The 21,778-nt window shown below is 40.9% G+C and overlaps 1 protein-coding gene and 1 pseudogene across 1 annotated transcript; both read left to right on the top strand.

The window, feature by feature from the left end:
- The first annotated feature begins 2,569 nt into the window (after positions 1 to 2,569).
- LOC136503363 (pentatricopeptide repeat-containing protein At2g26790, mitochondrial-like) lies at positions 2,570 to 9,708 on the top strand (annotated as a pseudogene).
- A 2,794-nt stretch (positions 9,709 to 12,502) lies between these two features.
- LOC136504466 (serine carboxypeptidase 1-like) lies at positions 12,503 to 19,483 on the top strand. The gene is made up of 13 exons (XM_066499402.1): positions 12,503 to 13,029; positions 16,320 to 16,396; positions 16,487 to 16,609; positions 16,714 to 16,816; positions 16,892 to 16,929; positions 17,039 to 17,140; positions 17,342 to 17,422; positions 17,495 to 17,743; positions 18,244 to 18,309; positions 18,410 to 18,531; positions 18,637 to 18,750; positions 18,999 to 19,044; positions 19,210 to 19,483. Exons 1-13 carry the CDS (start codon positions 12,714 to 12,716, stop codon positions 19,291 to 19,293), a joined length of 1,521 nt encoding a protein of 506 aa, XP_066355499.1. The 5' UTR covers positions 12,503 to 12,713; the 3' UTR covers positions 19,294 to 19,483.
- The last annotated feature ends 2,295 nt before the right edge of the window (positions 19,484 to 21,778 follow it).

The following is a 21,778-nucleotide window of genomic DNA, read 5'->3' on the forward strand; positions in this document are numbered from 1 at the left end:
CCCCGTCTTGTGAAAAAGATGGCATTGAAGCGGCTCCGCCGTTCGAGAGCATCACTTCACCTCGACGCCATCTCGCACGCGAGCGACATGAGGCGTGGCGTGGGCGGTGGCGATGGAGCTCCGCCGCCTCCACCGCCACCCCCAGCTCCAGCCCCACGTCTATGGTCTACGCTTCCACTAGGACGGTGTGCACCTCCAGCTCCACGTCTACAGTCATGCCTCTACTAGGACGGTGTGCACCTCATCCACGGGAGTTCTTATGATTGATTTCCTAGCTGTTCCGGGTAATTTAGGGAATATGTTTCTTGTTTTTGAAAGAAGGGTCTTGGCAATTTTGGGAACTAAGTTGCACTCTTGTTCGGTTCTTTTTTGTTCTTGGCGATTTCGGAAACTAAGTTGAGCTTCTATTCCGTTGGTTCTTTGCCCCAAGATCAGTTCCAGGTGATTTGGGTTTTGTCCATTTTGGTAATGGAGGTATTTGTTGAGAAAAAAAGTTCGAAAGAAGGTTTCCGGTTGATGTTGATTTGATTGCAATCCTCAGGTGAGGATAAGAGGCCCCCTCCTACAGCCCTTTGGAGAAGGGTAATGCAAGATTTGCCAGATTACTCTGAACCATGCCTCGTTTCTTATGGCGTGAAGGGCGCCAGTTCACGTTTCTTATGGCGCGAAGGGCGCCAGTTCGTGCTCTCCGTGTCTCTCTGCTGGTGCTCAGTTACCTGGTAAAATCATCTCTTTCCTTTCCTGTTACGTCTCGTGTCGTTGTAATGTCGTTGTGGTAGGCATAAAATCATCTCTTTCCTTTCCGGTTACATCCCGTGCCGTTGTAATATCGTTGTGGTAGGCATAGTACTGGGTTTTCTCAGGCATGGAGATCGGGCTATGTGGTTTAGGGAATATGCTCTGCCTAGTGTACTAGCTATTTTAGTTATACACTCTGGTGGTATGTTTTGTTTTTTACATTTTGCTTATTTAAATCTAATGCAAAATCCTCTCAAATTTAGTGCTTTAAATCTAATGCAAAGTCCTCTTAAATTTAGTGCTGAATGTACCCCTATATTAAGCACGATCTTAGGTTTGATCGGCCTTTGTTGCCATTGATTGAAAAGCAAGTTTTTCTTTTTAACATTAGCTTATCAAATTTGTCAATTGAATTTCATTTTATGGATCTTAGTCAGATTCATCAAACAGAGCATGATTTAGACAAGAATACATGATGTTAGGGGGATAGGGTACAAGTGCCAAAAGATGGTTATGGAAAAAACAGCAGAGCCCCTTTGCCGGTTCTATTTATAAGGGAGGTGGGAGGAGGCAATCTTTCTCCCTACCCCGTTTGGTTCACAAATTTACATATAGGTCCTCAGATCTATTGGACACTGGGCCTTTTTACATGGAGGGGTAGGCACAACCGCCCCTACCCTAACAAACTATGCCCGGTCCGCAAAAGAGGCCAACGAGGTGTCCAAAGAAGTGAGCTTGTTGATTCACATATTTCATAATTGCAGATATATTTTGTTTGCTGTTTCTTGGTTATCTATCCATTTCATGTCAGATTTTAAGACAAGGTTGACCCTATAATGGTTCACTATCTAATGCTTATTGGTTAGTCGCTTTAGTTTTTCTAAAGCCAATCGGTTTATGCCAGGGAGAACTTTTGTTGATTCCTTATTCTCATGATCTCATAATTGTTGGATGTTTTAATTCTATTTTGTACTTTTCTATCCTTTTATCCTTATACTGGAATACATTAAAGTATTATCATTCATAATCTTCCGTTCTTTGTGAGTAAGAATGACATCATTATGGTGAATTAGCATTGTTGTTCATGAGAAAATGCAACTTCAGAACAATTGCACATTTTAGAAATCAACCCAATTGTAATTTAAAATCTAATTATACATTCATATTTTCATTTATTTCATTGGCACTTCGTAAACTTTTTTACAGACTAGTAGATAGTAATAGTAACGATAATAATTAGCATGAAATAGAAATATATTTGTCTAATGTGGTTGATGGAACCATATTTATAGCAAATTTGTTTATTTAAAAGGAAATGTAGTTATTTTAGATCAGTTTGAAAGTTCGCCACGGTTAGCACAGGCAGTTCAATTGAATTTTGAATATAGAGATCTACCTATAAATATAAAAATTATAGCATACAAAATTCCATACGGTTTTCTTTTCCTAGATTCAATTGGTTAATTTCAATGATATTTTTCCAAATACAAGCATCCGGTGGTCAAGCTTTTCCCTTTAGGGCAGATGTCTCTAATGAGGATGATGGGAAATCTATGATGAGAGCAGTAAGTGCAGTTTGTTTATGTAATGGAACTGAACTTATAAATTGATTTTTACATCAATTCTTCACTATAACCTCACTTATGATTACTTTGGGAATCTACTAGGTGGTTGATAAGTGGGGCACAATAGATGCTCTCGTGAACAGTGCAGGTTGGGCTCCATTGTAGTTTGTGTTTTTTATATTTTTGAGCTCCCTTTAATCAACTTCCGCCTGAAAATAAAGCAACATGCTGTTATCAGGCATTAAAGAGATGCTTTGTTGACAAGAATGAAGAAAACTGAATGGCAGGAAATGATAGATTTGAATCTTACTGGCGCTTTCCTCTGTACCCAAGTAAGTTTCTGTTGCCCTTCTCTTTGTTCGGTTACTTTTTTTTTTTTTTTTTTTTTTTTTGCGTCTCTTTGTTCGGTTACTTGAATGAACTTTATTCATCCTAATCTACACATTCTTGTAGACTGCTACAAAGATCATGATGAAGAAGAAAAAGTATTTTTTAGACATATAGAATGTTTTTGCTATTTCTGGAGTTATCTTCTGATAGCACATATGAAATATAGAAACAGATACCTTTTATGATAGAAATACCATTGTAATAGCAAAATTAATTTTACAACTGCTTACGCTCAATGACTTTAATTGGATTTCAAAATAGAATGTACTGTATTTGTTTTGTGTTCTGACTTTAAGAAGTCATGTTAAAAAATAGCTTGCTATTCATATTTATGTTACCATGAGTAATGCTTGCTTTATGGAATGCAGGGAAAAGTCATCAACATAGCATCAGTTGCTGTTATTGCTAGTAATACCGTGCAATCGAACTATTGTGCTTTTAAAGCTGAGCTCATTGGCTTTACAAAGTCAATAGCTAAGGAATATGGAAACGAGAACATCAAGGTCTGACCTTGATCCTTTTGTTAGCTCATATAAAACTTTAGGGTAGCAAGACTTCTCAAACAAATTTGAATATATGCAGGTGAATGCTAGTGCACCTAGACACATTGTTGAAATTGGAGAGAACATTGATGGGAGAAAACTGTCAGTCCCTTGGTATGTGCATTATGTTGTAGCCCTTTTTTCCCCCTTGAATTAAGCTATGTACACCTTGGCCAAGTACAATTATTATATTATACACGAATTCTATAAGTAACTAAAAAAACTCTTTCAGTGAAAAACAATGAAGTGATATAGGAACCAAATCCCTTGAACAAGTTCATACACACCTAGACTGAGGTGTGGATGAAGTTATATAGGACTAGGGCTCTGTTCAGCAGGACTTATTGCTGTTGCAACTGATTTGTTGTGAGAGAAAAACACTATTCCATGGCTGAAAAAGTAGGGCTGATTCTGGCTTATAAGCTCAAGCGAACAGAGCCTAGACTTTTGGATTATTTTCAGTCACATCCCCTGCACAGTTCATTATTTTCAGTCACCACTAAATATTGATTAAATACTGATGATTGATGTCACTTGCAGGACGGTACGGTACAACCGAGGAATGCAGGGTTAGTTGAGCTTTTGGTCCTAAATACTGCAGGAAACTACATGACAGGATAGGTGTGTGTCATTCCTAATGCACACCGCAACCTTGGGTTCTGCAAAAGGATTCTTCATCGAACTAACTATTTGTCATTTTGTGCAGGTTCTGAAGATTGATGGAGGTTTGCTGATGTAGGCCATATGCTTGGAAATGCCTTTATGAGTTCAACATTTACTCAGCAGAAAATGGTGCTTGTAAATGACTTTCTACTGAAGGATTAGGCTCTATGAGGTCCTAGTCTGTATTGGTGAATTTCCTTGTGTAAAATACAGCACAAGTATGATCATGTAAATATTGGTCTGACATGCTTTGTTGTGCTTTTTGAGGGGGTACTTGTCTGTTTTGGTGAATTTCCCTGGGTAAAATACAGCACAAGTATGCTGATGTAAATATTGGTCTGACATGCTTTGTTGTGCTTTTTTGAGGGGGTCCTTGTCTGTTTTGGTGAATTTCCATGTGTAAATACAACATAAGTATGATGATGTAAAGATTGGTCTGACATGCTTTGGTGGCGTTCAGATTTTGTTCATGCATTTTTCTGATGAATCTGCGTTGATGGATGCTATTAGCAGAGCTACTAGCAGAAGTGGAGTGTGTAACATGCATGGAACTAAGGTTTTCTATTTGTGCTGTATGATTTGCTAGAATGGATGATGGGCCACGATTAATTATGTTGAACATTTGTTGAAACCATGTCTTTGGTGAAAACTTGGAACTGGCCATTATTTAAGCCATGTGTTTTCAATTTTGATGATGTCAGATGGAATGGCCAGCAGCAAGAAGGCAATGGTTTAGACTACAAAATCTATAAAGTTAGAACACATATTTGGGGCACTAAACAACTTCAAATAAAAACTTTTCAACTACAAAATTATAGATTGTATTGAGAACTATAACTTTCGTATACGCCATGTCAACATCCGAGATTTTTTTATAATTTTAAATTTCAAATTTTAAAATCTATAAACTTACAATAATATTTTGGGACCCTAAACAATTTTAATTCAAAAACTTTTCAACTACAAAGTTGTAGATCCTATCGAGGGCTACAACTTTGATATAAGTTTGTCTTAATCTGACCTCATATGAAAAAGTAATGAATTATTTTTTTTTAAAAAGTCAGCGTGCCACATCAGAAAAAATAAAAATAAACAGAAATATAACCAACTGACATGTGGGCCCTACATGTAGGAGCCACGCCAGCGCACCACGTCAGCATCCAGAGCGAGTTTGGACCTGGATGGCACCCGAAGCCAAGTTCATTGGGGACCTAGATGGCACCCCTTGTCAACTTGAAGGATTGGTCATGAATTTTCATGTTTATATTTGATTATTTGCCACTCGACTTTTGATGTACTTTTTTTATCTTCACCCCACCCACACGTCATTGGCTGCCGGTGGCCTCCACCCACATGTCCTTTTATGCCCTTGGCACGAATATAGATATATAGCTACAGTATTAATCGGATTTGGATTTAGGAACGGATATTGTCAGCTGTGTCAGAGAACATATGAATGGTTTTTGACATCATATATATATATATATATATATATATATATATATATATATATATATATATATATATATATATATATATATATATATATATATATATATATATATCCAAATTTGAATCTCTTGCTAGAAGCTTATGTGTAATTCTTTCAATTTTCTTTGTAACCGTTTTTGTCTCCTGGTTTTGTTTTAGGGAACCTTTTTGTACCTTTTCTTTTACAATATAAAGCTCAGTAGGGGGTAAAACCCCTCATGTTTCACTAAAAAAATAGAAGATCTTGATACAGATATGCAACGGATACTGAAGCCCTTCGTTCGGACTGAATGCCAAGAAATATTAGTACTATTTACACCTCTAATTCTAATACCGGTCATCATTTTTCCGTGGGAATTGCAAGATGGTCTAACACTGTGGGAAAGATATTTAGAATAATTTCTCAAAGCTATCGCTTTAACACTATGGTTCATTCTCTTTTTGTATACTTTTTTATAATTCTTATAACATGTTTTGACTGTTTAATAACTTATGTTGCCCTTGCTAGCTTATTTGGCCGCTTGGGATTTGACGCTCATGGCGGCACCACTGTGATATTCTGACCCATGCAAGTATGCAACAACCCCTGTGAATATTTTCTTCTTTGAGCAAGTGGTCTAGGTACTGCTACCGTGACCCAGCTTATATGTGTCTATGAGAGTGAGTCGTTAGGAGGTGAAATCATACTCACAACTGGAGTGTTCTTTTGGCTGCTTTTGCTGGTGCAAATGATTTGGGAGTACTCCTTTAATACATCCTATTTAGGAACAATTTCTTAAGGTTTCTAAAATGTTTATATAATTCTGATTTGTGATATTAGAAGTTACACAGGTTCCTACTTATATTATATTAAAGTTCATTCACCAGCAAAGTTCATGATTTGATTGAATTTTTTCTCTCTCTCTCTTTCTTATTGCACGCCGGCAGATCCCTTTTTACATATGATGGGCCAAATGCAGGGCTGAAAGATCCATATTTACAATGCTCATGTGGAGTCAGGCACTGCTGAATGGTTCAGACGCTGGAGGGTTTTCCCCAGGGAAAATTTTTGTTGCCCCCTCTCAGCTCTCACTGCTTCAGTTCTATCAGAATACTTGAGTGGCGATGAAAAGCCAATTTTTACTCCAAATAAAATCATCCGTAAATAATCCCTAGTTTTGAGCTCTGATAGTGTTGTGCAGGCACTCTGCTGTCTAAAGAGGAAACCTGCTGTTGCATTTGCCTACTCTAAAGATACCAAGAGTATTGGGTTTCGTCATGACTTTTCAACCTATTCAGAGATCATGCACATTTTATCCCATTCATGCCAGGAGAAGATGTTGGTATCCTTGTTCTGTGATATTGTTTCGCCAACTGGTAGGGGTGGTCCTGAAATCGTAGCACTCATGAATCACCTCAGAAAAAACATGTGACATGTCTCACGCACTCTCATTTGCAAACAATTGCTTAATCAAGGCTTACAGGATATACCATGATGCACAAGCGACAGTCGACATGCTTGGTCACCTTTTCAGGCTTGGATATGTTCCATCAGCTTGGGCTTGAAATTTTGTTCTCAAATTTGTAGCACAGAGCAGTGAAGCAGAGATGGTTGTTGCAGCTTATGAACAAATGAAATACTCTCAATTAAATCTGAATGCTGATTCATTAAAAATAGTCATTATGTCTCTTTTAAAAGCAAAGAAGGCAGACATAGCATTCCAGTTGTGGGTTAAGATGATTAAAATGGGAGTGAAACCAGATGCACATGGATACTCGTCATTTGTGATTGGTCTTTGCAGTTGTGGAATGTATGATCTAGCTTATGTTACTCTTCAAGGGGACACCAGGGAGAGGGTTTCAATTGGGACTTGCTAGCATCCAGAGTCCGGTCCGGGGCGCTAGCATCGGACAATACCCGCTCAGCGAGCGAGCGAGCACCCCAGGCGTCGGGCTTGTGGGCGAGCGTCACAGCAGCGGCCCACGCCGCCCTGGACATCGCCCACGCCGCCTCGGACGTCACCTGCGCTGCCCAAATGTTGTCCGCGCCGTCGGCCGCTTCCTATGCACATCTCATGTGCAAACCCGATCTACTTTCGAAACATCCAGATGCAACAGTTACAATATACAAAGAAGATAAATGAAATACTTGAAACATGCGTCTGAAACACTTGCAAAAACACCTGAAAAACACTTGAAAACCATTGCAAACATACGAAACATCCAGACAAAACACTTGCAAAACACCTTAAACCACTTGAAAAATACTCTTGCAACGTGCATGTACATGTAACATCTAGATCTACTTTGCAACATACGCCTGATAAAGATGAAACATTTGGAACATGTGCAACATCCCGATCCACTTTTGCAACATCCCGATCTACTTTTGCAACACCGATACAAAACACTTGCAACATAAATATATTTTTGCAACATGTGCGTTTAGTGCAACATCTCCTTGCTACTTGGAAATGGAGGTCTCCTTGCTGCTTGGGAATGAAAGCTCGTCGGTGTGTGGAGTTCACCAGTGTAGAACTCGCCGCTCCGGTGGAGAAGGCCACGGCGGGTCACTGCGGTGGAGAAGACGGACCGCGGTGGGCGGCCATGGTGGGCAGGAGGCGCCATGGAGAGGGAGAAAGACGGGCAGCTGCGCTGGGATGCGGTGGAGATGCCGGACGACATGAAGAATGCCGAGGCGCGACGGAGCAGTGGAGAGCCTTCTGGAGAGGATGAGTGGACGAGAGGCTTCTGGAGAGGACGAGTGGACAAGAGAATATGGTGTTGGGCCGTTGGGCTGGGTGTAAGCATTTTCATTTTTTTATTTGTATGGAGCTGTCGGATTCTAGCTGAGGCGTCAGATGCCTTAAGCCTAGCATTTCCGTTTCGATTGAGGCCATAGCTTATAATATGGTAATAGATGGACTGTGCAAAGAAATTAAATTGGAAGAGGCTAAAAAGGTCTTGGAATTAAAGAACAAACAGGAATGTGCCCGTGATGTATATGGTTACAGCCATCTCATTCGCAGTTACTGCAAAATGGGAAACACAATGAGGGCAGTTGATCATTGTGAAGCCATGGTATCCCACGGTATAGAGATAAATTGTCACATTGTTGGTTATCTTCTATAATGCTTTAGGAAGTTAGGTAAAACATCTGAAATTATTGTGCACTTTCAGAAATTTAAGGATTCAGGGGTCCATCTTGATGGAGCTGTATATAACATTGCTGTGGATGCTTATTGCAAGCTTGGGAATATGGATGAGGCAGTTAAACTACTCATTCAAATGATGGCTAGGGGTTTGGCACCTGACACAATCCACTATACATGCCTGATAAATGGTTACTGTCTGAAGGGAGAAATACAAAGTGCTCTACAGGTATTCGAGAGGATGCTGAAGGAAAATATAAAACCAGATCTAGTTACATATAATGTATTGATCAGTGGATTTTTCCAGAGAGGCCTTGTTACCGTGGTAGATGACCTTCTAGACCACATGATAGATCAAGGGTTGGAGAACTCACTAACCTATGGACTGGCAATTAGTGGTTTTTGTAGGGGAGGCCACCTGAGCAAAGCAGAGGAAATATTTAGTAAAGTAGGGAAAAGATTAGATAATACTGAAGTTCTGTACAATGCTTATGGTTCGTGGCTATTTGCATTCAGGTTCCACTGACGATGCTTACAAGCTGTTTCGTAGGGTTGCTCAACAAGGAAATATTTTGTAGAGATGACAATGTCAAAAGAGCTTCAACTGTATTTAACATGATGTTGGAAAAGAAAGTTGTTCCTGAAGTAATTTCGTATAGTGAACTCATATCAGTTTACTGTCAGAAAAGGAGATATGTACAATGCTCATTTATGGTTCCGTAATATGGTCCAGCAAGGGCACTCTCCTGATGTCACTTTATGCACTGTGCTGATGAATGGTTACTGCAGGGCTGGTAGCTTCCAAGAAGCACGTAAACTATTTTATCTGGTAGCTTCCAAGAAGCACGTAAACTATTTTATCGAATGATAAAGTCAGACATTAACCCTGATGTAGTTGCATATACAGTCCTATTGGATGGTTTCCTGTAGGAAACCCTTCGGCAAGGATGGGAGGGTCTTTCAAAGGAGAGGAGAAGCTTTCTTCTCAGAGAAAAGCATAGGAAGTTGCTGAGCGAAATGAAAGACATGAAAATTAAACCTGATGTACAGTGTTACACAGTGCAAAGCAGAATCTCTAGAGGACGCTAAGGGACTATTTCGTGAGATGTGCAGGAAGGACTTAAATCTGATCTTTGTGCATACACAGTCCTTGTAAATGGGGGTATCAGCGCCAGAGGCAAAGGCTAAAGGTTTTTTACAAGAAAAATGAAAAGTAAGTTGCTTCAGAAAAGAATACAAAAATAAGATCTTGAAGCTAGATGAACTTAACCTTTTCAAGGTTACAACAAAAAAAAAAGCATTGAAATCTCATAGGGGGCAGCTGTCTTACTTGAATGTGTCATCTAATATGATGTTGTTATTCTCCTGTGCAGTGTCGTGTCATGTCCCGAAATCCTACCGGATGAGTTTCTTTGTGCTGGTGATCACCATTCACCAGGCTCATGCTTGTGCGTGCAGCAGGCTGCGTGCCATTTGCCATGCATTGAGCATGTGAAGGTCAGCCCTCTCAGAAACTCAGAAAGGCACTGGATCCTCATGGAGCAGAGCAACGCACAGGGTGCGTTCAGTGCCAAAACTGACAATAGAGGGGTGCACACGCCATCTGGTCTAACAATGGAGGGGCGCACACGCTATCCTGGTGAAGCCTGCTATGGCAGCAGTGGCAACTTCAAGTTCTGAACCATGTTGTGCCTTTTGGCTGGCGGCAGTGATGTATTCCTAGATTTTTAGATAATAGATAAAACAAATATCCGGCCTCTATATTCAAGGATGTACACAGCCCATTATTACAAAGTTTTGGATGAAAAAAAATGAGAAAGCCATAGTCTTATAGATCGATCAGGACGCTAGTTCAAACAATATAAATGTTTCCATCCTTTATTGGATATCTCTAAAGCAATAATTTCCAATTTCTTGCTCATCGTTGAGAGCGCGTCCTTGGCTGTCTTATCACGCTGCAGCTGAGCCCAAGAGCGTAACCAGTACGCTCCTCTAAAAATTACCTACATAATAGAGTTAGATTTCATTTGATTAAAAACAACATCATTACGGCATCTCCAGATAGCCCAAAACATGGCAGCCACCCCCACCCAAATCAAATTTCTAATCCTTTTATTTTGATTAGTCAGCCAACTACCAAACATGTGGCTGATTGATCTAGGTTGGGTCAAACTAGTAGCAAAAAAGATAATCCTCCAAATCATTTTGGTAAGGGGACAGTCTAGGAACAAATGTTGGATAGTTTCATTCCCATTACAGCAGATGCACTTTTGACTCCCCTTCCAATTTTTCTTAGCGAGGTTGTCTTTGGTTAAGACAACACCCCTTTGCAAGAACCAAAGAAAGATTTTAATTTTTAGAGGAATTTTTATCTTCCAGATCTTCCTATGACGAAAAGGTGTTTGTGTATCTATAAGATAGAGATACATTGAGCGGACAGAGAACAAACCTGATTTGGTTAAACTCCATCTGAAGTAATCCGAATCTTCCACCAATGCGACATTTGAGATCCGTGCTACTAACCTAGATAGTCCTCTATTTCAAATTATAAGTCGTTTTAGTTTTGTCCTAAGTTAAACTTGTATAACTTTGACCAAGTTTATAGAAAAATGTACTAACATCTATACAATATCAAATAAATGCACAATTAGAATATATTTCATGGTTAATCTAATGCTTTCCTAGATAGTCCTCTATTTCAAATTATAAGTCGTTTTAGTTTTGTCCTAAGTTAAACTTGTATAACTTTGACCAAGTTTATAGAAAAATGTACTAACATCTATACAATATCAAATAAATGCACAATTAGAATATATTTCATGGTTAATCTAATGCTTGTTTGATTTTGTAGATGTCTGTGCATTTTTCTGCAGACTTGGTCAAATCTGGAGAGGTTTGACTTAGAAAAAGCTAAGACTACTCACAATTTGGAAGGGAGAGAGTAAGAAATAGCAGAAAGAGAAAAAAAGATGGAGAAAAGATCACTGGGCTCCCAAAATACATGGTGCTCTCACCAGTCCTGAGTCCATGCTGTTGCAAATCTTCATATGGGAAGGTGTTTGTCACAGTTTTCGGATATAGTGACTCATAATCTTGTACTACCTCCATCCCACAAAGAATGCAATTATGGGTTACGTGCCACGTAAAATGGTTCGCGTTTGACCAAGTTTCTAGCAAATAGTATTCACATTTATGACTCCAAATTAATTTATTAAAATACATTTCGTAATTAATCTAATGACATTTATTTGATATTATAAATATTTATACTTTTTTATCTATAATTGGTCAAAGTTGATATACTAACACGTGACACTGTTTTAGAATTACATTCTTTTGGGGACTGAGAGAGTATGTAATAATTTTTGCTTTGATGATATTTTATATCCAATTTGGTATAATTGCTAACTCTTTTTTCTTAATCTTGACAGGAAACACACCTATTACCATTGGGATTGAGTAGTGACTGAGTTCTTGCGGTTATCTTAGTGCCTGAAGCCACAACCTCTCTTGCAGAAAGCTAGAAACACATAAGTTTCTATGTGCACTTGCAGGTTATGTCCTGATAAATTGCCACTTACCAACTGATTATTTAATTTGAACCCTGATCGTTCTTACCACCAAAAATCACAACACAAGTTAAATTTTACTCCCTCCATCCCAATTTATACGTTGTTTTGGCATTTTTAGATACATATATCTAGTTACATAGCAAAAACTAGTATGTATCTAGGAAAAAAACCCTATAACTTAGGATATAGGACAGTAACCCGTCGGAGAGTACCAAGCCTTGCGAAAGAAGCTAGGTAGTGCACACACACATCATCATACTCGTATATTAGATACGGACAGTCATACATGGATGGTGGAAAAGATTAACTGACTTGCTTCTCCTTTTGCAAAATCCGTCAACTGGTCAACATATCCTTGCGTGGCTTGGCCGACTTGCATTGGGTGACTTAAGTCTTAGTGGGTAGGCTGAGACGGTGAGAATTCCAACACACACACACTGACACACAACCGCCGGGCGCCGGCTTTGTCGTCGACATCACCATTCCCTTACTACATAGACACATAGTACATACACGCCGGAGCCGGCAGCTCATCTGTATTTAAACGCGCTCCATCAGGGCCCGTTACTGTATCATCTATCGTCCACCTAGCTCCCACTGGTCACTCCCACACCCGCAGCAATGGCCCGCGGCGGCTCTACCGCTGCCCCTCCGGCCTTCCCGCTGCCGCCGCTGCTGCTGCTGTCCTCCGCCTTTTTCGCCTGCTGCTGCCTCGCCGCGCCGCCGGGTGCCCTGGTGACGAACGTCCCGGGGTTCGCGGGCGGCAAGCTGCCGTCCAAGCACTACGCCGGGTACGTGACGGTGGACGAGGCGCACGGCAGGCGGCTCTTCTACTACCTGGTGGAGTCGGAGCGCGACCCGGCCAAGGACCCCGTCGTGCTCTGGCTCAACGGCGGGCCCGGCTGCTCCAGCTTCGACGGCTTCGTCTACGAGCACGGTGCGTAATTGCGTCCCTCGTTGACGACGACCTCCTTCTCTGCCCGGCGTCTCCTTTCTTTCTTTTCTTCTGGTCGTCGTGTGCGTGTCGTCACGAGTTTTCTTTGCCCAATCATCGTCGTTGGTTGTGTGTGGCCTGTCCCTGTTGTGGACGGAATCGAGAAAAGCTAGGCGAGGAAGAAGGTAACGGTGGGGTCCGGATGGCAGCTGGTTGCTTTCTAGTAGAAGAACACTAGGCATCGGCATCGCACAAAGTTGCCGGACGCGTATATCACGTCGCTGTCTTCTGGGGAAGCTAAACTAGTATCATGATATTCCCCAGCTATATTTGACATCTCTCCATCGCATTTTTCTTTCCTGCTTTCCTCTCACCATCTTTTCCAACCAACTCGTTAGAGTAAGGGATCTGCAGATAAGGATGATGTAGAATAATTGAGCATTTTTGGGATCCAAAACTTTCATGGATGGGTGGTGAGCTGGGCTGCGTAGTGGACGAGATCAAATTTGCCTGACGTGCAGAGTTACATAAATACGGACGTGGGGTAAGTCCGTGGATTTTAGGTTCTTGCGGTTTTAGGGATCTTGGAATAAATGTTGGTTCAACAGTGAAGGCGATTGGCGGATGTGTAGTGCGGCACTAGGAGCAAGGTAGGGGTTTGGTATTATGCATGTTTTGGGGTTGATGTCTTGATGGGAGGAAATGTTGGACCACTAGTGGAGGTTGTTAGTGGATGGTGCGGTGACACGCTAGGGGATGCTAATAGGGTGGTGAAGGACGACGACTGGTGGGTCGAGTCGGGATGAAAGCATCAATCATCTTGAGAGTAGTTAGCTTAGCGAATCACAAATCCGGTGGCCGGAGCCACAAGACAGGAGGACCATGGGGTTATGGCAATAGATATTTCTAGACGCTAGTGATGAACAAAGGTAGAAAAGGACCACCAGATGGAATATGGAGAGAACCAATGCAAACTCCATAATTTATTAGACATAATTGGGGCCAAAAAAATCCTTTTCCAAAGCATAGAGAAAAGCTTGGGTGCTTAATTTGATACACTTCATCTTATTTTTTTAGTGTTCCTTTGATATATATGATCAATATTTGTATTCTTATCTTTGCTCTTTTTTCATCACAATATTGCTTGACAACTTGGTATTTCCTTTAGAATATTAGATGTAGCTTTGTAAAGAATTTAGCGGTCTTATTAGTAACATATGAGCGGAACCCAAGAGGGGAGTAGTAAATTGGATCACTAATAAAAAAAATTAACCTAGGGCTCCAACACGATTCTACGCTACATAATAACTACTAACTGACAAGAAGTCCGCCTAGAGATTATCTAGTGTCTCTACCTACCCACTGACATGGAGTTTTGCAACCTATAACCAACCGTATCAACTATCCTAAGTTAATCTAGAAAGGTAGAAGACACACAAACAGATGAAACATAAGTGACATAAGTAAAAATCAAGTGAGGAAAGACCAAACTTCCAAGAAGCGTTGTTATATATCCTGTGCTACTGGTTGCTGAAAAGAAACCCCTAGCCCATGTTAGAGCTCCTTAATATGCTCCCATCCATGAAACCCTCACCTTTGAGATGACCTACTCTCCCAGTCACATTGATGCAGTCCACTATGGCACTTCGTCACCAAAGGGTTTCCTTGTCCACTGTGCATGATGTCACTGCTGTTCTACACGAAGTTCCAAGGGTCGTTGACAGGGCCAGTGAGCCAATAAGGCTACAACATGCAGAGATTATAAGAGCACACAACTCTACCTCTCATACTAAGTACTATACAGGCCCCTGGATCAAGCAATAAGTGTGAGCCTAAGCCTAAAGATATATTCTAACATTTCGCAACATTCATAATGGGGATGCCGTAGACAAGCCTCAGGTTGTAACTCGAAGAATTATCACCCCTTGCAATCATAACAGTCCATGCATCCTGGATGTTGGATGGAGTGAAGCTAAAAAGTTACTCAAGCGGGGCGATATCATGATAGGTCTTTGTGCATATGTTGATATTGTCGAGGATGGCGTGTGCATGATAGTTGTGGTCAACAGAGATGTCAAAATTTCCAAAGATGAGTTAGCCACACAAGAAGCCTCGGATACCCAAGGTGTTTCCATGGGGATGGTGGTTCATAGGAGATGTCATCATGAATGAATACGATGCATTGAGGCAGTCGTTGAGGGAGAGTTGATGCCAAGGATGCAGTTGATGTCACCAAGGATGAGGTATGCACTGGGTTTACCATGCCTAGGATTGTGTTAGGGATAAAGACACCATTGGTGTTGCCAATACTGGACGTACTAGAGGGAGGTTCTCAACCATGCATCAACATCTAAAGTACTAGCAGAGAAAGCCTCTGGGATTAGTATAGTGCACAAAATTGTAGGGGTAGAAGATACCAATGCAGCCCACTGTTGTTGGAGTAGACGAAATAGGTGAGGAAGATATGGAGAAGCTAGCGAGGAGCTTGTACTGGACAAAGTGAGGAGGTAGGTCTAGGTGATCTGGTGCAAGGCCTGGTGATTTGGATGCCATGATGGCGATGCTTGATATGAAGAACATGAACATCCTACCAAACACTTTGCACGTGATGTGGACAATGCCATAGCCACATAAATAGTTTGTGTCAATTAAGATGCAATTGCAAAGAATACCATGAGTGGAGATGATGTGGCATGGCAATAAGATGCAGTAGCATTTGGAGGGAGGAGGCGTGTAGTACCTGATGACAATGGAGGCAATGATGAGCTAGCATTGAGTGACGTGCGAGGTGGGCAATGTAGTTGAGGCCGATCAGGGTATAGCCAATGTAGTTGAGGCCGGTGTCAATGTAGAGGCACGCACAAAGATGAGGGCTGCAGGGGAATTAAAATGATGTTAGATGGGGAAAACAATAAGGAACCTTGATCAATGACTAGTGAGTGAGAAAACCCTGATTATCCAATCAAGAAAAGATTCTCTCTAGGGGTGATCGTTCAACGCGCATTTGGTGGCGACAGGCTAGGTATGGTGGACCTGTCATCCATGGCGGAGATTATCATGGGTGATCTTGGGTGGGTGGGTGGGTGTTGGTGGGAGGGGCGCTATTGCGCAGCGGAGGATGGACAATTAGTGGCACGAGCATAAGGGCATAGGTAGAGCAAAAGACTATGGATTATGACCTAGAACCTGAATCTCAACTTATGATACCAAGTAAAGGAACTAACCCAAACTAGAGATGCCTAATACACTCTTACATCTTTCATCTCAATTAATGTGTGTTTTTTGTGGTCCAGGGCCATTCAACTTTGAGGCAGGAGGGTCAGCTGGAAGCTTGCCAAAGCTTCTTCTCAACCCTTATAGCTGGTCTAAGGTTGGACATTTCCGTTGGTCCCAAGGATAAATTATCTGGTGTGTTCAAGCTGAACTGAGATAGACTAGTGATGTTTCGCTTGCATTGTAGGTGTCTAGTGTGATATACTTGGACTCCCCTGCTGGTGTTGGGCTGTCTTACTCCAAGAATGTTTCAGATTATGAAACTGGTGATCTTAAGACTGCTGCTGATTCGCATACTTTTCTTCTCAAGGTAAATATATATGTTCTTTTGTGCTGGTGCATTAGTAAATTTATCATTTATAATCTTTTTGTAGAACAAAAGCTGATCAGTTCCCTCCCGTTCCTTTTAACCAGTGGTTCCAGCTCTACCCTGAGTTCTTGACAAATCCATTTTATATAGCTGGAGAGTCATATGCTGGAGTTTATGTCCCTACCCTTTCACATGAAGTTGTCAAAGGTTATGGCTTTGGGATAGTAATGATCCTTAAACTGCTAGTTGTTTTGATATTATTACTGATGAATTATTTTACAGGAATCCAAAAAGGAGATAAGCCAATTATAAACTTTAAGGTTAGTAATTTTAATTATATTGTTGCTGCCTCCATGAGAATAGCAAATATGGTTACCAAGGAAATATATATAATAATGCTTAAAGTTTTGTTCTGTACTCTCATGTTAGGGCTACATGGTTGGCAATGGTGTATGCGACACTGTCTTTGATGGTAACGCTCTTGTGCCATTTGCACACGGAATGGCTCTAATTTCAGAGAGTATATACAAGGTACATCAGTATAACTGTACCACGACTGATATCCTCACCCTAAAATAATTTCTTTAATTACACCATGAAGTTTTATTGATGGTATTGGAACACTTCCTTCATATCCTTTGATCAATACACAAAATACTTCTAAAACTTTGTGTGTCCGTTGAAACATACATATGTTCTTTTGATTTACCACAATTTCTATACAAAATGTAGGAAGCCAACACTGCATGTCAAGAAAATTACTGGAATGCTAGCAGTGCAACATGCGACGAAGCGCTGTCAAAAGTCGATGCGGTAAACCAGTGACACTATCTGGTAAAAATAAATAAATATTATTCTCATATTAAATAATATGTTTTTGTGTAGGTACTTGGCGGATTAAATATTTATGACATTCTTGAGCCATGCTACCATGGCACAAATACCAAAGAAGTGATCCCACAAAACAACAAACTGCCACCAAGTTTCAAAGATCTTGGTGTAACTAGCAAGCCCCTTCCAGTAAGAACAAGAATGCATGGACGGGCCTGGCCTTTGAGAGCTCCTGTAAGAGATGGGCGTGTTCCATCATGGCAGGAGCTAGCTGCATCAGTTCCCCGTGGAGTTCCGTGTATGGTGAGCACAAGCACACTAACCATCCCTACTATAACTCTATTATCTGTCATAACATTAATGTTCTGCTCCAGAGGTTGCTTTTCATGTCTTTTTGTACTCTCTCATTTTCTTTGCAGAAGTCATTGTTGGTTGCTTCCATCCTCTTTACTTACAAATTTGACCACTAGTTTCTATCACAATATTGAAAGATACAAATAAAAAATATATTCATGAAGCAAATCTAGATATGCTTAGTCAATGTGTAAAACATCCCACTATAGATCGCCATATATGTATGTGAGCTTATGTAGTAATACACTGATACTAATATGTGCAATTCCACACACTTGTTTAGTTCATTTATCTTTATCTTCTCCGATTATAATGTGTAAGGCAGGAACATCTTCCAGCTTTATCTTCTCTGAAATATAGAGGAGTAATTTTTTTCTCCCAAGTGAAGCATGATTCGTTTTGTCCCATTTTCTTATGCACCCTCCCTGTCTTGTTTCCTTAATCTTCAGAGTGATGAAGTTGCAACAGCATGGCTAAACACTGATAACGTCAGATCTGCAATTCACGCCGAACCAGTATGATAGTCATACACTAAATAACCACCTTGTACTTATTGATGGATCTATTCTAAAGCTTTCGACCTTCTAACCATAGTCTATCATGCACATATATTAGGTCAGTTCAATTGGACCCTGGGAATTATGCACAAATAAATTGGATTTTAATCATGATGCTGGGAGTATGATCATTTATCACAAGAACCTTACAAGCCAGGGTTATCGTGCTTTCATTTACAGGTACTTTAAGAACCTATAAAATTATAATATGATTTGGGCTCTTACATTTTTAGACTCAGAAAAGCTGCTATTATCATTGTTATATTTCTTTTGCATTTGTTTCAGCGGTGACCACGATATGTGTGTACCTCACACTGGGACAGAAGCATGGACTGCATCCTTAGGCTACGGCATCATTGATTCATGGCGACAATGGATTGTCAATGACCAAGTTGCTGGGTATTTGAACAAATATTCACTTTTTTCTCCTAGGATCTTTGAACCATTTTATCCTAGAGGTTGAATAATTATTCTTGGATATGAATTCACTATAATCAACAAAAATTAACATTTGTTTCATAAGGGAAATCTTCAGTTAAGTGGTTTATTTATTTTCCATTGTTTCAGTCAAATGTTTGTATGTTCTCAAGGACAGAAATTAAGGACATGTTGCTTGCTCACATATTTTTGCTTGCTATACTACTCAGGTACACCCAAGGATATGAAAACGGTCTCACTTTCACCACTATTAAGGTGTGGTACAGTTCAAATCAAACTTTGTCTATTAATCCATGGATCTGCAAATATGATACTAGCCTGCCAAATCAAAAACAAATTGCATCTAATGACCACACATTTTTGAAACACAAAAAATACTAAGTTGCCTTTTTTTATCTATCCTGTTTGTTCCTTTCGCAGGGTGCTGGGCACACAGTTCCTGAGTATAAACCACAGGAATCATTGGCTTTCTACAGCCGTTGGCTCAATGGTACTAAGCTGTGAAACCCATGAAGGAGCTCCTGACGATGGGAGGCCTATTTCTGTGCAAGTCCATGTAGTACTAAATCAAACAGAGCACGATGTGGAGAAATTGGATAAATCATACTGTAATAAGGCAGCCAAAGGATCAAAGTACCTAGTGCCAACTACAATGTTTCATTGATTTGTGCAAATATTATATGAAAGTACCTTACATGCATTTTTCATGAGTTCACTGTGACCAAACATTTGTGAAAATTGTCCGAGATATTTTTTGAATCATAGTATAAACATAGAGGCTCATATACACGAGCATACACACTCTACTTCTATGACCACCTTCGAGCCTAATTGGTAACCTAGACATGCCTCTAGCCAGACTTATAGGCTGCAACTGTATCTGCTTGGTAGGTTGTATGGTGTTTTAATTTGGCATGAGATGTTCTGGGTGCAAAATAAAGGGCCCTGAGATTGAACAAAATTTCGTTGCCATGTAGGTATGAGCAAGCTGATTTTGGAGGCAAGGCATAAGATAGCAGAGTTGGTGCACGCCATTGGTGCCACCCAAAATTGGTCTAGCTAGGATTACTTACCCTCCTGTTATATATGCAAGGTGCTAGTGGTTTCCTCCCTTTCCACTCATTTTTCTCGTCTCTGGCTAGATAGTCGATTTTTTCCGGCTAATTTTTGGTATAATGGCCATTTTCTGTTGGACCTTCCAATGGTTGCCCCAATCAATGGGAATCTTCCATTCTGGCTAATGGCATTCTTGGAAAGGCTTCGAGTGCCACGCTGGCCCCTAGCCCATGTTCCAAATGTTTCTCCTTGTCCCATACCAGGCCTTTCTGCCAAAACCCCATCCATTGCCGCAACTATCATCACTCAGGACACACCTATCGAATTGTCGTTTCCCACCTCAATCTCCATGCCCTTCCATGGGGAGACTCAATCGCAGCTCTTCCACTTCTCGCCGTTGCCTAGGCTGTTTCACCACCTGCTGGGGCCAAAAGATAACTAGGGACATTTGCTTCCTTTGGAGAATACTATTTTTTACTCACCGGCATTACTCCGCCTCCCTCTTCTCTCATTCGTTGGTCTCAGCCCTGGAGTATCATGGTGCCGGAGTTCGATGACGAAACCTTGGAGAGGTCACCGACGTCCTCGCTGGTGATCACATCTATTGTATCCCCTCCGCCAGTCTACTAGTTGTTCAGCGAGTTCGCTTCCCTTGTTCAGGGTTCTCCTGCCCCTTACCGCACATTTCTTGGATTGAGAAAACCCCAGCTACATTAACATCTCCCGTTCTTCCGTAGCGGTCAATGGCTTTCCGTATGGTTGATCCCACCCCATTTGTGCCACACTATGGGCAGTGGATCATGGTACAAGGAAGACCAAGGGAGTTGTGGATCATCATGGGTCGGATGCTAGAAAAGAACAGTGATCTAGCCATCATCACTCTTCATATGCTCTCGCTAGAGTAGGTTGATTTCTTGGCCATACGTAACATCATTGATGATTCCCTCCATAATCAGATGCGGGTTGACTACCGTTCATTGCAACTATGCTCCCATGGTCAAGCTTTTGTGCGGTTTAACACTATGCATGCTAGAGACTTTCTCATTTACTATAGGCAATGGCACTATTTCCTTTGTTGCACATAACCAGGCTTGGAACAGACATATTGCTATTATGAATCATGAGGTTTGACTGATCCTCCTAGAGCTCGGTATTGATTGTGAGATCCAACCTTTGCTAGAAAAGGCCATTGAACCCTTTGATAGGTCCTAAATGGCTAGAGGAGGTGAATAGCCTATTAAAAATTTCTACTATAACACTAAGACAACTTGTTAGTCAATTAAATGGCGAAGCAAATTTTGCGCTAGCACTACAAGTGTTGCAAGCCACCTATCCATAATTCTAGTCTGCTATGATCAGTAGTAATCACACAATGGCTATGTCACTAATCTACCACTAGTGAGCAACCTAGCAAGAGTAATTCAACTAATTACTTCTATGCTACACTAGAGAGTTACAAAACTAGCTAGGCTACCTCTACACAAGATATCACTATAAATGTAAATACAAGAGAGGTAGGGGATTTTATACCAAGCTGGGGCAAGCAAAAAATCAATCACAATGAAATACCAATTGACCCAATGATTTTTCACCGAGGTTCACTTGCTTGCTGGCAAGCTATGTCCCCGTTGTAGCGATTCACCCACTTGGAGGTTCATGCGCTAATAGGTATCACACGCCTAACCCGCAACCGGGTGCCGCACAACCAACACAATATGGGGATCCACCAACTACGAGCAATCTACTAAAGATGCCTTTCATGATCTCCCACAGAGAAGGCTCAAGAACCCCTCACAATGACCACGATCGGAGCTAGAGACAAGTACCACTCTCTGCTCAACGATCCTCGCTGCTCTAAGCCATCTAGGTGATGGCAACCACCAAGAGTAACAAGCAAAATCCGTAGCGAAACACAATCACCAAGTCTCTAGAT

Source organism: Miscanthus floridulus, chromosome 14 (genome assembly GCF_019320115.1).
Source record: "Miscanthus floridulus cultivar M001 chromosome 14, ASM1932011v1, whole genome shotgun sequence".
Lineage (NCBI taxonomy): Eukaryota > Viridiplantae > Streptophyta > Magnoliopsida > Poales > Poaceae > Miscanthus > Miscanthus floridulus.